At 39.8% G+C, this 16,910-nt stretch overlaps 1 protein-coding gene across 8 annotated transcripts in view; it reads right to left on the bottom strand.

Annotated features, from left to right (window-relative positions):
- Nucleotides 1-16,910, bottom strand: part of LOC114469043 (RNA binding protein fox-1 homolog 2-like) — a 66,263-nt gene that overhangs the window by 19,139 nt on the left and 30,214 nt on the right. For all 8 annotated transcript variants that reach the window (XR_003674702.1, XM_028456282.1, XM_028456283.1 and 5 more), the window contains 4 exons: nt 11,012-11,215; nt 9,180-9,353; nt 8,642-8,695; nt 7,752-7,844 (listed from right to left, as the gene is read on the bottom strand). Coding sequence is in view for 7 of the 8 variants with exons in the window: in XM_028456282.1 (XP_028312083.1) it covers nt 7,752-7,844; nt 8,642-8,695; nt 9,180-9,353; nt 11,012-11,215 (525 nt within the window). In the remaining variant the exon portion in view is untranslated. The remainder of the gene's footprint in view (nt 1-7,751; nt 7,845-8,641; nt 8,696-9,179; nt 9,354-11,011; nt 11,216-16,910) is intronic.

Below are 16,910 nucleotides of genomic sequence, written 5' to 3'. Positions count from 1 at the left end.
ATTAAAGGGCAATAACTTTCGGCTGCAATAATTATGGAAAAAATGCATTTCCTTGATCCTAAAGCATAAATAACTTGTACATTAGTAATAACTTGTACACTTGGAGTAAAATAACTTGTACTAATAACTTGTACATTAGTTGGAATCTTAAAAGAAAAGCCAAACAAAATTGATGCAAAATTTTATTTGTTATATTTTGTTTTTCTCCAAGCTGTGATGACAGGCAGCAGTAACGATGCTACATGGTCATATGTTGAGCGTTAGTCCACAGCTGCGTTCCTACATCTGTCCAGCCTTTGATTTCCAAAGACACATCATGTGACATGTTAAAACTTGCCAAAAGCAGGCAGGTCAGTAAGATGCTTGAGAAAGGACTTGAAACCAGAGCAGCCACACTTGGCCTGCAGCTCTAAATCATTCACTTAGAGCAATCGAGAGGCAAAGAGAGGAAGTGAAGTTATTATTCTGATGAATTGGAGAAAGCCGTGTCATTGCATAGAGGAGGGTGATTACGTATGGGCATTCCCAGTGAGGTGTTAATGACGTGGTGGGGGTGGGGGAGAAAAATTTGAACAAACTGTTGCTAAAAAAAATTAGGTACGTTGAAAGATGATGTGTAGGTTTGCCTGTATGCTACATGATATTATGTAATACAGGATTTCTAGGGCATCACATGACATATCAGTGAATGCATGAAAAATCAGTCCAACTGTGTAGAGTCGCCTTTCACTTTACATTGTACAGCATGAATGGCTCATTCTGAATAGTGGGTGGAAGAGGGGAATTATTTCAGTGATAAATGTTTGTACACAACTTACCGTTGCCGCAGAAACAGCGAGTGGTTACCGTTGAGACTGACAACAACACACAGAAGTCGTCAGGGAAACAGAAAAAATATAATAAATAAAGGAACAAATAATTCTCGGGAACAAAAGAAACCTACATCCCCATCCCCTTACACTGTCTCGTTGCCCCCAGGAGAAATCAAAACCTTGACAGCAGCAACAGCAGAGTCATAGAACATAGGAGGAGGAGGAGTAGGAGGAATAGGAGGAAGAGGAGGGGGGGCAGGAAAAGAAGAAAAGTTGGTAGACCTCTAGGGATGTTTGGTACTTGAGTGAACAAAAAAGACATGAAGATATGGGGCAACCTTGCCTGAACCCCCTTACAGTCAACAACACTTCCCGCAAAGTGAAATAAGAGTAGATAGATATTCATACCACCCTCCATCAAGACAGCAGAACAGAAAAGGCGTATTGCTGTTTGCACCTAGTTAAATAAAAGAATAATTTTTGGTTGGATTTGACTCATTCCTGTGCAGTTGGGTTAGGCCACAAATAGGCAAGTGGTTGCTTGGAAGCCGTTCAACAGAAATTAACTCCCTTTTACTGATGGTCACCATAAAGCCAAGATCAAATGAAAGACACATGGCAATAGAAGAATACATACAATGACAAACAGCAGCAAAACACGTGGAGGTGTTAAAATCAACAGAAATTAAAAAAGGTACAGAGTGACAAATGTGACTGGCTGGGACAGAATGAAAGGACAGGTGACACACACAAAGAAAACAAAGATCAAGCTCTTTCCTCTTTCATTCAAGCTTTGACCAGCATTCAGTGCAACGTCACACGTTTCAATACCAAACTAAAGAAAACATGCAGTGGCTCAAACCAACAGGGAAGGCAAATAGGAAACACAAGAAGCGAGTTGGTCTTAAATCAAGACGTTGCAAAAGCAAGCTACGTCAACAAAATCAAGGTGGAGTCAAATCATCTATAGTTTCCAAATGTATGAGGACATGAGAGAATGGCAGTGAGCGTGGACAGAATGCACCATGGCAGGACATGCAGAGCTACTACAGCTCAGATTGTTCTTCTCCTCCTCAACCACACACACACACACACCCATTGTGCACCGGTGATAATGGTCCTGAGTCACCAGAAAGACCCTTTATTTTCTAAATCCCTCTTCAATTAGCATGCAGCGTAGCACACACTTTGGCTGATCAGTGACTGAACCGTCTGATTAAAACTCTGCCCTACAGAAGAGCCGTCCCTTCCTGTTAAACACAAACCTACAGTTAACACACCATACGGAGAATGGAGGACAGTTTTCTGTCTCCAGATCTGTGAGGTCCTGTCAAATTTAATTTTGCAGGAACACATTTTATTATGGAAAAGTTATGTTGACAACGCTGGTTTTTAGCACAAGCACTGAGTATCACCTGTGGGCTGTGGTCATAGAGTTCCCCTAGTACAAGCACAACCACGTAAAGCTAGAATTCTGCTGCTTGTACAGGAGACAAATGTAGGGCCTCTGATTTTCCATGATCTTGATAAACAAACAGAAATTTGTATTATTATGAATCTTATTTTATGTTTTTCTACTGTAATGTGTGCACTTGTATTTCATCCTTATTTAATTTACAGTCTTTTACTTAATTATGTACGTTTTTCTCTCTCTTTAGTGTTTACTGTTTTTATTTGCAATATTTATTGAGCCTCTGTAACGCAAGTAAGTTCCCCCTGGGATAAATAAATTACTTCTGATTCTGAAATAACAAAATTCACACCCTGAAATGTCAATTTTGAAATCTATTCAAACAAAATCAAGGGAAATTACAATATGACACTGAATATACCTTTATATACATGTTTAGTGACAATAGCAAGCATTTACACACTATTTATCCACTGTTGGGTTGGTTGAATCATAGATATTAATTCGTATCATTTTATTTTTCACTATTATTATTATTATCTTCTTATGCTAATATATTCATCTTTGTTTACCATCTGCTCTTTATATTGTGTTGCTGTAAAGTTGATTTCCCATCAATAAAGGTGTATTCTCTGTTCTAGATTTATGGGTTGAATGTGTAGCAGAGACGGGAATATCACATCTAACAAAATCCCACGATAACCAAATCTCAGACTTGAAAATATCTTTGTGACTTGGACTAAACCCTCACCTACATGTTCTGGAACAATATTGCGCTTTTCCATAAAACTAAACGTGTGAACTTGTCAATTATCGCACACTATGTAATCTTGTGCTACGTAATCTCACGCTATGCAATCTCGCGCTACGTAATCTTGCGTTACTTCATCTCGTACTACGTAATCTGGCTCGAGGTTAAATAGAGCAATTCTAATCTCACACTGTTATAATCTCACGCTATTTAATCTCGTGCAACGTAATCTTGCACTAAGTAACCTCGCGCTATTGAAATATTGCGCCATTTAATCTTATGCGGTTTTTGTCGCGGTTACCTTCGCAAATCTAATGCATAGAAAAAAATTATTTAAAGAAATGTTTACTAATTAACCCTCATAGTCATGTTGGGAATAATTTAGGAAATAGCCAGTAATGACATCTAATTAGGGAAAGCTGGTTAATAACAGAAATAGTTAAACTATGAAATGGCACTTGGAAAAATTTGAAACCAAAAATCAGAGGCTCTACCAATGCTTTATTTGTTTTATATATGAAAGACAACACTAAATGACTACAATAGTAATGTTTTACTGCTTTTTGTTACTATATAGAAATATTCAGACTGAGCGCCGAGTCAAATGACTGATGTTGTGTGTGTGACCAGCAGCTTATTTAAAAGCACTCAGAGGTAACCGTCCCTATTTGAAACACTGAGAAACTCCTGAATCTATTGATTGTGTGCTGGTGACGGAAACCTCACGGGGACCCTGCTGCTCGTCACATGTAATTGCAGCACAAGAGTCTGACTGGGGGCTTCAAATCCAATATGTTACCAAGAGACTCATCCATCATCCGTTTTGTAAACAGTCCTCGGGAGTTGGTCGATGTTTTGGAGCAGAGGAGTGTTTGTTGTTTGAGCATAGACAAACTCACGTAGACAGTGAAGGATGGATGATGGATGATGGCTGAAGGTGAAGATGAATATGTGTGGCTGTTGATGGCCCCATAGGCCTGCACGATTTATCCAATTCAAATTCCTGATTCAACACTCGTGGACGTCAGTAAGCTTTGAGGCATTGTACAGTTATGGAAAACTCATGGCAATGCTAAAGTTAAAACAGTAAAAGTGACATAACTCAAACTGTTGGCGTCATTATAGAAACAAAACATACTGGAAACCAGCATCAATAATGTGTGTTTCCAGAAAAGGTGATCAGAAGTTTAACAAACTAAAGGCTGCAGCAAATAAAGTTGTAGATGTAAATGTAGACATACTGTATCCAAATCTTAAATTTGGGCTGCATAAATGTTCTATTTTGTTTTTTTTAAACTTGCTATGCAAAGTTTATGCTCAGATGGGAATGTATTTTCAAAGGATGTCATGATAATGATCACGACTGGGTTTTAATTTTTGACTGACATGAATTGTCACACTTTTGCACTTCAAACAGGAAAAATTGGCTTTAATGACGTTATTGTTTATCTATTTTTTCTTATTTCTATATCACACCCAGACTGGAAGTAAGTCCAGAGTTAAAGCTAAATAAAAGCTGGTTTTTCTTCTAACTACATTCTTTTTTTGTATAATAATAAAAATAATGCATTGGATTTTATATAGCACTTTCTTATAGACACTCAAAGCACTTTGCATTGATGTGTACCATTCTTTCACTCTACACACAATGGTGGTAAGCTACTATTGTAGCCATAGCTGTATATAGTCCCACCCCTAAACAAGCACAATGAATTTTGTTTACTGTCACCTTTTTTTCTCTTAAAATAATGTTTGTGATTTTTTCCCCCAAAATAAACGTAGCAGAAAAGTGACATGTTTGTCAGTTTGGTCTGTAGTACATTTGAAAAGTCCCATCTTGTTCTCTGGTGGTTCAGATCAGAGATCTATATGTTAAACTCTGAGTTAAAGACATATAATAGTACATTGTTATCATTGCCTGGGTGGACGAGCTCCGTGTTAGAGATATACTTTCTATCGTAAATCACACATTTGAGAAAAATCATAATTCAGATGATTTTGCTAAATCGTGCAGGCCTAATGGTTATTATGGAACCCACATACATACATATATGTGTTTGTGTAGTAATTCAAGCATCAATGAGTAGTGATGTGATGTCATCAGCGAAGCGGAGTGAGGTTGTTGCCACTTACATGAATACATTGGAAGCTTACAGGAAACTGACTCCTTCAAAGCACAGAGTTTTATTTCAGACAAAGAGAAGTAGAGCATAACTCACAGCACAACAAGTAACAACCTTCGTATAATAAGCTACAAACATGCACGCTATTAAATCAACTACATCCCCTCCAGCATGCCACAGATTACCAACATGTCAAAACTTAATTAAAACAAAAAAAATTCTTTGCAAAAACATTCAGTCAAAAATATTAGTCTGTGGAAGCACGACTACAAAGCACTTGGGTGCGACTGATTTCATGCTAACTGAATGAGTAACAGCCCCATTGCCAACACTAATTTAACAAATTAACAATCAACAAAACAAGAAGAGAAGCAAACATGCACAAACATCCGTGGTGTGCCTTTGTTCCTGAGTTTGGCTGTAATTAAACACCAACCATGCACACCTCTGCTACATTATTCAAACCCATATCAGAGGAGCAGAACACATACAACAAATACAATAGAAATACAGCCAGTTATTCAGAGTTCATGAATTGTGATATAAGTCAACAAACTCTGAAATCAGGTGTGCAGTGACTAGTTATTCAGTCTTTGGTCAAAGTGTTAGCAAATTAGTTTAATATACGACTAGTCACCAAACAAGACATCTTCACTCCTTTCTTTAGGTATTGCACAGACTGAATAGGGTTAGTCGTCATTAGTATCGGTTTTTGTACAAGAACTACAGGTAAAAATAAAAAGCAGCTTTCTGCTAAATCTGGTGCATCCATTTGAATCTGTTGTTGGTGACTAGACGAGAATTAAAAAGTGTAACAACGGATTTCCACTGGATGCATATCTGCTCCGTAACGTCTCTGCTGCGTAACTACAACGTAATCTGCAGTCTGGCAATCCCTACCGCCTCCGTACCTGTTGTGGCGAAGACTCAGGAGATCCGACTAATTCACGTGTAATCACGCGACATAGTGAGTTATAGTAAATACGAACAGAACCACAAAGCTGGACAAAAAGTTAATTGTGTCCTTTGAGAGGAGCAGAAGGAAATCCACTCGGTCCTGCCCTGTAGATTTTCCACTACCGCCCTGTCCAGAATGTAGCCGCACCTAGCGTATGAAGAAAGCTGGAGATAGGCACCAGAAGACTCACGCCACCCTGAAAGAGCATGCAGGTCGTAAAATGAATAGAAATATGATCTGCCTTGAACACAGTATTTTATTCTGAAAATCAACACGTTATCTTATTTTAGTTTATTTTTAATTGTATACATTTTCCTGTCCCACACGGGCTTATCTTTGTTGAATTTATGCAGCATTGCATAAGGGCTGCGTATCTGCTGCAAAAGGGCTACGACATGATGGAGTAGTTACGCAGCTGTGCTGGAGCAGTTACGCATGCAGTGGAAATTGGCACATTGACTTTAATGAAAACCCATCAGCGCCGTTGTTGTTACGCAGCAGTTACGCATCCGGTAGAAATTGGGGGTTAGTATCAAAGAAAAGAAGGATAGAAGAGCCCTTGCCCATTGCCTCACATAGAAAAGTCCAGTTCTCTCTGTTTTTAGCCTTTTGTCTCTTCAAATCCATGCACTTAAACAGAGTCTGACATGTGACTCGCTACAGAGGTCAACACATGACATGCAAAAGTGACGACTGTCGAGTCTGGCTGGGAACGATTTCATGCAAAGTAAACAGAGTCACTGGGAGAATCTGAGGTAAATCAGCTCCATCAGTATCCATTCATCCTGCCGATTGACTGAAGGAGGAGGCAGTGGTTGTACAGAACAGATGCGGGGGGGGGGGGGGGGGTCCATCATTCCCAAACTAGACTGCAGCAGAACTTTAAAAAAAGAAAAGGTCCATTCTGGTCTCTCATGCAACAACCTGCTCCTTCACACACACACACACACACACACACCAACGTAGTAAGCCCATGCAGGAATCCCGGCTTACTGAGGCTCAAATCAAGTGATCCGACGTGGACACGTGAGCAGATTCAAACGCCAATTAAAACAAAACTGCTTTAAAAACTCCAGCACATGCTTCAGTCACGATCACATCAAAAAGATAACATCTTCAAAGCACAACATGAAAACTGATCAGAAGGAGGAACCCAGACGTCCATGAAGTGAACATGCGTCAGCGTGGCCTTGATTCCCAGCATGCTGCTGTGAGCCGTCACAGCCACTTATCCACAGCCCCGGGAAGATGGGAACACACAGGGATTTCTACAACTCACGAGGAAAAATAAAGAGCTTCTGACAGCAGTCTGCCATGCATCATCCTTTTGGCCGAGCTCTCCTCGTGCCCTCTGCACAATAACATCATTCCAGCTGTTTATGAATTTGTAACGCCTGGCGTGGCTTCGAGGTGTGCGTTGCAAAAGGCGAAGAGGCAAAAGGTGAATGTGAAAAGAAATGTAGGTACGGAGCATGCCTGAACAAATGTTCTTGCACCCAAATCAGTCCCACCACAAAAACCAACAAAGAAATGAATTCATCTCAGCAATTAAAAAGAGTGGGACTGCATCAGAGCATAACACTAAAAAGAGGGGGATGGGAGCTAGCTCGCACTCAGTGACCAAGCAGAATTATGATGGGAATACAGAGAGAAAAAACAATCAGAGAGAGAGAGAGAGAAGGAGGGGAAGAAATACCTCAATCTTCCGACCTTCCACCAGTGTTCCGTGCAGCTTTTCTCTGGCCTTCTCTGCGTCTGCGCTGGTCTCAAATGTCACAAAACCAAAGCCCTGCAGCACAAAGCAGAGGTTTGAGATACGGACAGAGATGGGAGAGTAGGTACACTGATCTATAGATGCTCAAACCTAGAGGGGTGCTCTGACTGTGTGTTATACACAAACAGCTTCAGAACAAAAAAATCAGCAAAACACAGGGTGTCGCATTTACAGAAGACAAGGATGTTTATGGCTGAATAGTGTAAGAGTTTGGATGGAGAAAAAAAACGTTAATTACAGACTCCTCTAGGGGGCAGTTTTTTTCTTTAATTTATTTATTCATTTTTTATTAAAAAAAGTTTGAAAAGGTGTATGAATATAAACATTTTTTACTTAAAACTTCTCAGATCAAACAAATATAAAGACTTTTTAAAACGTCTTTTTATAAAACAGAAAACATAACAAAATTAAAAAAACAATGTTAAATACATTAGGTGAACAATATTAAATGTTATTTTAATACAACTTTTTGAAATTATCAATAAAGACCTTTAAAAAAAAAATCAAATCATGATAGTTAAAAAGAAAATTAATTTAAGTCAAACTTAGATGAAGATAAATCATTTTTAGGGAAAAATGAAGTACAGTTTTGTGTTTGTATAACATCTTTCACCCCCCAATTTCTTTAGAAAATGTTTTAATTGATCAGTTATTGGAAATGATTTTTAGTCTTTTGCAATCGAATGAAAAACATTTATTTTTTCATTTATTTATAAGAAAACACTTATTTTAACCAAATATTTCATGCATGATTTTTCTGTGGTGAATATAGGACACTTTCAGTGTGTTGTTACTCGTTTATAAGAACTTACCTTTGAGCCCCTCTCATTGAAAATGATCTCTACATCCAGAATCTTCCCATATTGCTGCAATAAAACAGGAAGGAAAAAAATATGAGCCAACAGATAATCAGTGAAAGTTCTTTGGATTGGTACAAAGTCAAAAACTGGTTCTCTATATATACCAATAAGTGCTTCTCAGTTACTGGAGAGCCTTTCCCAATCAATCACAGGGCTACCAGAGGGATTTGAACCTCTAATCTCTGTCGACAACAATGTTCACTCCACTGACTTTGCACTAGAGGTCACTGTTAAACAGAAAACAGCTTCCCACAATTCATTGTGACTTTCCATTATTCTTCTTTTCACTCTGTCAATCCTTTCCAACCCAGTTGTCCTACTTTGCCATTTGCCACGTAGCAATCCCACAACCACCAATCACAGTCTTTTTAGCAGCTGTGTGACTTTTTCAATCTTATCATCTTAAACCTGGGAGAGACTACCCGCCGCTGCTGCTGCGAATATCTCATCTGTGCAGAACTGATAACAGCACCCATTCTCTTTTCCTCACCCCAAACATCTGCCTTAGGTCTGGATCCCGGAAACGGAAGGGGATGTTGGAGACGTGGAGGCGTTTGGGGGATCCTTTGGTGTCTGTGGAATCTCCTGCAGAGCCTCCTGCTCCCGTTCCTCCAGCACCACACTGTACTCCCACCTCACCCTGGGATGCCTCTTCTGTTTTTCCCTTTAGAGTTTTAACAGAAAAACAACAAGGTACGGGTGAAGAACAGCATTTACTAAATGGATGACAGTCATTCCTACGGGGGACAATGTTCCTTCACATCATAATGATAATCTACACAAACTGCTCCACTATAAAATCCTATTTAATCTAGTACACGTGTGTCAAACTCAAGGCCCGGGGGCCAAATCTGCCCCTTTAAACCAGTGTTTCTCAAATGGCACTACAGGCAGTACTTGAGAGAAAGAGGAAAATTAACAAATGAAAGCATTAAAAATGAGGTTTTTATAATGTTTATTTTTAGTTAAAAATTATAATCATACTAAATATTACCAGCTACTCACAAAACAACAAAAACACATAAAATAAGAGAAAAAATGTACTGAATAATAACAAATAAAAAAAAACAGACAAACAAATACAAAATACACAAAATTATCAGTGAAACATACAACAACAACATAAGAAACAACCAAATGACAATAAAAAAACACAAAAAAAGGAAAATGTACTGAATAATACAAAGAAAAAACAACAACAACAAAATACACAAAATGAAACCAAAAACACATGAACTGAGAATACAAAGGGTCAGTCTTGGTCCCACATCAGGAGGGAGTGACAAGAAATGATTAAAAACTATAGAAATAAATCTATTCAGGAGGCACTAAATACTGTTTCATACCACTTATTTACAGAATAAGATTCTCTAAAATATATGTGTTATCACTCACTCATTCCATATTTATGCTCTATAGTTCTTTTTTTCACAGAATTCTAAGTAAAATGTTGTAGTCGGACAAATAAAGTGCTTGGATTCCGAAATAAGAGAAATGGGTACTTGAGCCAAAAAAGTTTGAGAACCATGTCATTAGACCATACAATTCAGCCCCAAAAGAAAGTTACAAATACATGAACTATTGTCTAAATGACCAAATAATTCAGTTGTAGATATTTCAGCCCTTCTAAATACACAAATATAAAGAAACTCCACAACATTTGAAGGATCGCATTTTTCCCATGCTTTTATCACATGACTTTTTTTTTTTTTTTAAAGACTGCAGTCATTTTAAATCTCAAATTGTTCAAAAAACAAAATTTTCCCGGAACTATTTCACATAATAATTGGTCACAAAATCAATGAAAATTAAAAGAGAAAATCCTGTAGCGACTGATACTGTATCTTTACTATACTGTACTGTATTTTTCTTGCTAAAAAATGACAAACATTGAAAATGAAACACGTTAATAAATGTTTATATTTCTGGGGGCAGATTGAATTTGTGTAATTTGCAGAAGCACTGAGTTATTAACTACAACAGACATAGGCAACTGGCGGCCCAGGGGCCACGTGCATCCTTCGGTCTCATTTTGGGCGGCCCCAAAAACAAAAGGGAGACTAATTATAATAAAGAATTAAAAAAAACCCATAGTTATTATGTGTTAAAATGTAAGACTTTTGACACATTGATTTAAGACATTTTAATGACAATAAGGCCTTATTTTTAGATTCATGAATTGAATGCCTTTTAAGACTTTTTAAGGATCCACAGGAACCCTGTATAGTAAGAATGGAAACAACAAAGCAAAAATAACCCAAATGGTAATTGATCCATTTCTTATTTTTCATTAGAAAGCCTGGACACACACACTGGGCTTACGTCGTTAGTGTTAGAGTTGGGCGTGGTAGCAGCTCCGTTGGAAGCGGCTCCTACTTCAGCTGAACCCTGGGCCCCGGCACTAAACATCGTCCCAGGGCCGAAGTCTGTTCCGGCGAGCCCGTTTTGAGGAGGTGGTGGTGGAGGGAAGGCTGCGAAGGGCGGGGCCACCAGACCCTCCTGTGCTCCTGTTGAATCCTGGGAGCCCTGCAAGATGAGAGAAGAAAAGGAAGACAGAGAGCTCAACATGCTGAATGTTTTCCTAATTGAACGCGGGTCAAATCCTGGCGATCGAGTTTCACTCTCCCTTTTTCCTTTTTAACCCATTGTGCTCACCCCTAAACAACCCCCACCCTCCGCTCTATCCCCATATCTCCTGCAGACGTGTTTTCAGTCAGTCGACCATGAAATATTTACAGCAAACACATCTATTATTAAGAGCCACAAAATTTGATACACGCTTTCAGACATGAAGATGCTTGGTAGACGGACGGGCGGAGGAAGATAAACAAAGACCACAACACGTTAAAGGTGACATGTTTACAGATGCTGCTGAAATCTGTGGATGTGATGTGTGTTATCACTTTTTTTAGATTGCGTCTATATTTCACATGAAATGTTTATCAGCCAGAGCTGTGTTGCCTCAGGTGATTTTTTTTATATATATTTTGGCCCAGTTCTATCTTATCAACAGCAGGATTATAGTGGAGCTGCAGGGCCGACAGATGCCGTTATCTTGTGCGAGTGTTAGTGACTGTGCATCATGACTCTGCCTCCATCTTTTCACACGCTCAAGGGCATCCAGGACTAAGTTTGATGCTGAAATCTGAAACCTTTTACAGCAAAGAACAGAAATAAACAAAGATGGCGGGATTTTAAATGGAAACAGAGGAGTGAAAAAAAAAAATCATAAGCAGCAGTTTGTATTGAATTGGAAAACAACCAACTCGCTCCCTCTAATCCTATAGTTTGACTGCACACTGTTGGCCTGCAGTCATGGCCACAGTGGCTGTAAACACTCACTAGCCAGAGCTAAAAAAATAAATAAAAAGAAAACCCATCTGCCCTGCAGATAGCTTCTGAGGTCTGAGCCCAGCAGATATGAGAAAGAAGGCAATGTGATCCAAAAAACAGGATGGGATGAGAAACCTCGGCAAAAACTGCTGCACTTTTTTTCTTCTTTTTTTAAAAAAGCTTGGCAGGAAAAGATGTGAGCTTATGGACACGTTCTTACTTCAAACACGACATGAAAAGGAGATGCGGTGCTTTTAAAGGACATTAGTCGGGTTCTTTATGCTCCCTGAATGTGGTGTGTCAAAGCCAAATGGGTACCTGTTAGGACATGTGGAGTCATAAACAAGCACAAGCCTGTATTTAACCAACACAGGGTGTGTCTCTCACACACACACACACACACACACACACACACACACACACACACACACACACACACACACACACACACACACACACACACACACACACACACACACACACACACACACACACACACACACACACACACACACACACACACACACACACACACACACACACACACACACACAGAGAGAGCAAAGAGCAAACAAGAGTTTAGCAGGGTCAGAGTATAAACACAAGAGCACAGGAAAAGGGTCAAACTCATTCATGGATAATTTATTACAACAACTAGTAGCACTGCAAACTCCCACTAACACATGCAGTCCATTATATTATAGGACATTTTATTTACAAAAAAACTATCTGAAAGGGCTACAGGTTAAAAAAATGTGCAAAATTAAATTAAGTAAGGTCTTATTGTTGATGTAGAGACTCCAAATGATTCCACATGTTTTCAGGCAGTGGGAGGAAACTGATTGATATTCTAAGCCCAGACGACGCAAATCTGATTTCAGGCCTTACTGAAGGTTTCATCTAATAGTTTCCCAATTTTAGAGCTGCAACTAACGATTACTTTCATAATGGATTTTTTGGTCAATAAATTAATCGATGAATCTGTTTTTTTTTAAAAAAAACAGATTATCTATAAAGCACATTTAAACCCTGCTTAAGCTGATTAAACTGAAATAAAAGTGTCTCTCACGGACGCACACGCATGTCACACATAAACACTTGCAAGCGCACGCACACACCAACACTCATGTGCGCACACACACAAACACTTAAGCGAGCGCACAAATACTTGTGCGAGTGCACACAAACACACAATCACTCACGTACACAAACACACAATCACTCATGTGCCCACACACACCAACACCCGTGATGCGCGTACACACCAACACCCGTGGTGCGCGCACACACACACCAACACCCGTGGTGCGCACAAACACTTAAGCGAGCACACAAACAAATACTCGTGCGCTCACACACAAACAAATACTCGTGCGCTCACACACAACAACACTCATGCGCCCACACACAAACACCCGTGGTGCACGCACACACCAACACCCGTGGTGCGCGCACACACCAACACTCGTGGTGCGCGCACACACCAACACTCGTGGTGCGCGCACACACCAACACTCGTGGTGCGCGCGCACACCAACACTCGTGGTGCGTGCACACACACACACCAACACTCGTGGTGCGTGCACACACACACACCAACACTCGTGGTGCGTGCACACACACACACCAACACTCGTGGTGCGTGCACACACACACACCAACACTCGTGGTGCGTGCACACACACACCAACACTCGTGGTGCTCGCACACACACACACCAACACTCGTGGTGCTCGCACACACACACACCAACACTCGTGGTGCTCGCACACACACACCAACACTCGTGGTGCTCGCACACACACACACCAACACTCGTGGTGCGTGCACACGCACACACCAACACTCGTGGTGCGTGCACACGCACACACCAACACTCGTGGTGCGTGCACACGCACACACCAACACTCGTGGTGCGTGCACACACACACACCAACACTCGTGGTGCGTGCACACACACACACCAACACTCGTGGTGCGTGCACACACAATTTTTTTAAAATGCACATCAATGCACTGTGAGAATGAACAGTTCAATTTCTTGTATAACTTACATCTTCAACAAGTATTCTACAGATAGATTCTTTGCATCCTAAAAGCCTGTCAGTAACAATAATAGGTTGAGAATGCACAGACATTCCTGACCCACAGACGGAGAAGTAGCACTGCCCTACATGGCAGCATCATATAATGAAAGGGAGAGAGAGAGGGAAGAAGGGAACAAGAAATAATGGAAAATTAAGAGGGGGGGGGCTTAGCAGGAGGACACGGGGTTATAGGAAACTGTGAGACACTGTTGGAGCGCCGTGTCTGCTCTACTGACAGACTTTCCAAACCCAGACCCAGCTTTGTGAGATAAGTCGTAGAGCAAGCTGGACTTTGCATTAAAAACAATAAAAAAAATTAAAAAAATAACGACAAAAGAGTGAAAGAAGATGGAATGAGCTCCTTCCAAACCATCTGAAAAACCAATTGTGAGAGCAACCATGTGGAGAGGGAGCCATCCTGCCGTGCAACTTCAGTTCCACCTCATGCATGTGCATACATACACAAACACAGCAGCCGAGCTACCATATGGAAGAGGTGAGCAACCTTTACCACAGCTGGGCCACAATATGGGATTTTCTCATCTGAGTGCCACATTATTAACATTCATGTCAGCATTTATAGAATAATGAATTAATGCAGGGAAGAACAACAGAGTTTGTGTTGTCATTTCATGTGTTTTTGGTGTAATTTATTGTTCATTTGTTTAGTTTTTTGTGGTCGCTTTGTGTATTTTTCTGTGGTTGTCTTGTGTGTTTTTTTGAAGTCATTTTGCATATTTTCCTCTCATTTCATTTGTTGTTGTTCTTGTTTTGTGTGTTATAAGTCAATTTGTGCACTTTTGGTGTCATTTTGTATAGTCAGACATTTTTGTGTATTCGTTTTGGAATTTTTTTTAATTTTGCTCTAATTTTGTGTTGCCGTTTGTATGGTTTTTTTTAAGTGATTTTTTGCATTTACTTCAGGGGCTGCTCAAAATTAGAGCGAGGGTCGCGTGTGGCACCCTGGCTGCAAGTTGCCTATGTCTGCCATATGGTTTTCCACACATGAGCACGGGGGGAGAAAAGATGGTGGTCTCATGGTGAAGCTCTAAAGCATTTGTCTGACAGACAGGGACACGCACGTGCACACACACGCACACAGAGCTGAGCGGTGTCGCTGCTGCAGCTCGTCAAACTCACAATTCAGACCATTTCTCCGTCTCCATAGTTAGTCTGAGGCCACAGATACTCTTCTCCCTCTGTAATCCATCCCTTCTTTCCTTCTTTTCCCCTGGTTGGACTAAGCACACGTTTATCTCACTCTCCACCTTCCGCCTCCCCCCCCCACTGCCACGCATGATTCTTTTCCTTCTTGCAGCTTTTCCTGCTTTTGAAACTCCTTTAATAACTCAGTTGCTGTGATGTCTGTCCAAGCACAGGTAAAAAGTGAGACTGCTCTCAGTTATCAGCAGATCGGTGACACTCAGCTCATCAGTCAGTGACGCATCCAGCAAATCTGATAAGAGTAAAGCACTTTGATCCAAAGAGTTTACAACTCAAATGCTTCACACAGTAAAACGATCCTCCAAAGATAAGGAAACAAACATCAAACCAAAAATGCCACATGTGAACCAGTAAATACTGTATACTGTAGTTAGAGTTATATTGGACCCCTCATGATCAATGATATATGTGTGGGGTGTACAGCACCTCACTAAAGTAAGAATGGAGGGAGTGTACAAAAAAACTGAAAATGCTTACACCATTAAAACATTTTAATAATTTTGTTTGCTTTAAAACAGGAAAGGTTTTATAGTAATGTGTGTTTTTCTGTCATTCTGTGTATGTTTGTTGTTGTCCTACTCATTGTGAGTCATTTTATGCATTTCTGCAGTTCTTTTGTGTGTTTCCTGTAAAATGTGTGTTTTTTGGAGTCATTGTGTATTTGTGCTGCCAATCTGCATATTTTTTTTGTGCATTTGTTATTTTGCTGAATACTCAGGTTTTGCTGAGTCATTTTTCATGTTTTTCTTGTCTTTTTGTGTACTTTTGTCATTTTCTGTAATTTTGTCTGTTACTGTGTTTTTCTCGTCTTTTACTGTTTTCCTGCAATGTTGTAATTCTTTGTAATTTTTATTATGTATTTTTGCTTTTGTTTTGTGTGTTTTTCGGTCATTTTGTATATTTACTTTGAGGAGGATGGCACTAGAGGGGGCACTTGAGAGTGAGAGAGTGGAAAATTAACAGATAAAGTGTCTAAATGATTAAAAAAATAAATAAATAAAACTATAGAAATAAATCTATTCAGGAGCCACTGAATCAGTGTTTTTCAACCTTGGGGTTAGGACCCCTTGTTAGTGTGAAGCCGTGTAGAGCTGATACCACCAATGGAACCATTATTGCACCATTATTTACTGCCACCCTCACAAAATCACCAACAATAAACAATGGTGGTCAAATGCTTCTTCTACGCTGTAATGATTCTCAGACCCAATCAGTGTCTGCTTTGAGCCTACGTCACATTTTCAGACCTGGGATGGTTTTTTTGGAACCTCAACTTTTTCCCAGTAGAAACGAGCAAAAACAGAGCAAATCTGAGACAAGTAGAACCAATACTGCCAGTGAAAACGCGCCATTAAACAATTGTTTTTCTATACTTTCACTTTGTCAAATATAAATCTAGTTCAACTAAAATGCAGTTAAAAAATATTATCTGAGCTCAAACATGATTAAAAACTAATTCTAGAAAAAACATTTTTGGGGTCGCCAGAAATTCCTGACATCAAGATGGGGTCACGATCCAAAAAAAGTAGGGAACCACTGCACTAAATACTGTTTCTTTACATTTATTTACAAAATGA

The sequence above is a fragment of the Gouania willdenowi genome, chromosome 8 (genome assembly GCF_900634775.1).
Source record: "Gouania willdenowi chromosome 8, fGouWil2.1, whole genome shotgun sequence".
In the NCBI taxonomy this organism is placed as follows: domain Eukaryota; kingdom Metazoa; phylum Chordata; class Actinopteri; order Blenniiformes; family Gobiesocidae; genus Gouania; species Gouania willdenowi.
The sequence above is the reverse complement of the archived record's forward strand: the minus strand, read 5'-3'. Positions and strand labels throughout refer to the sequence as shown.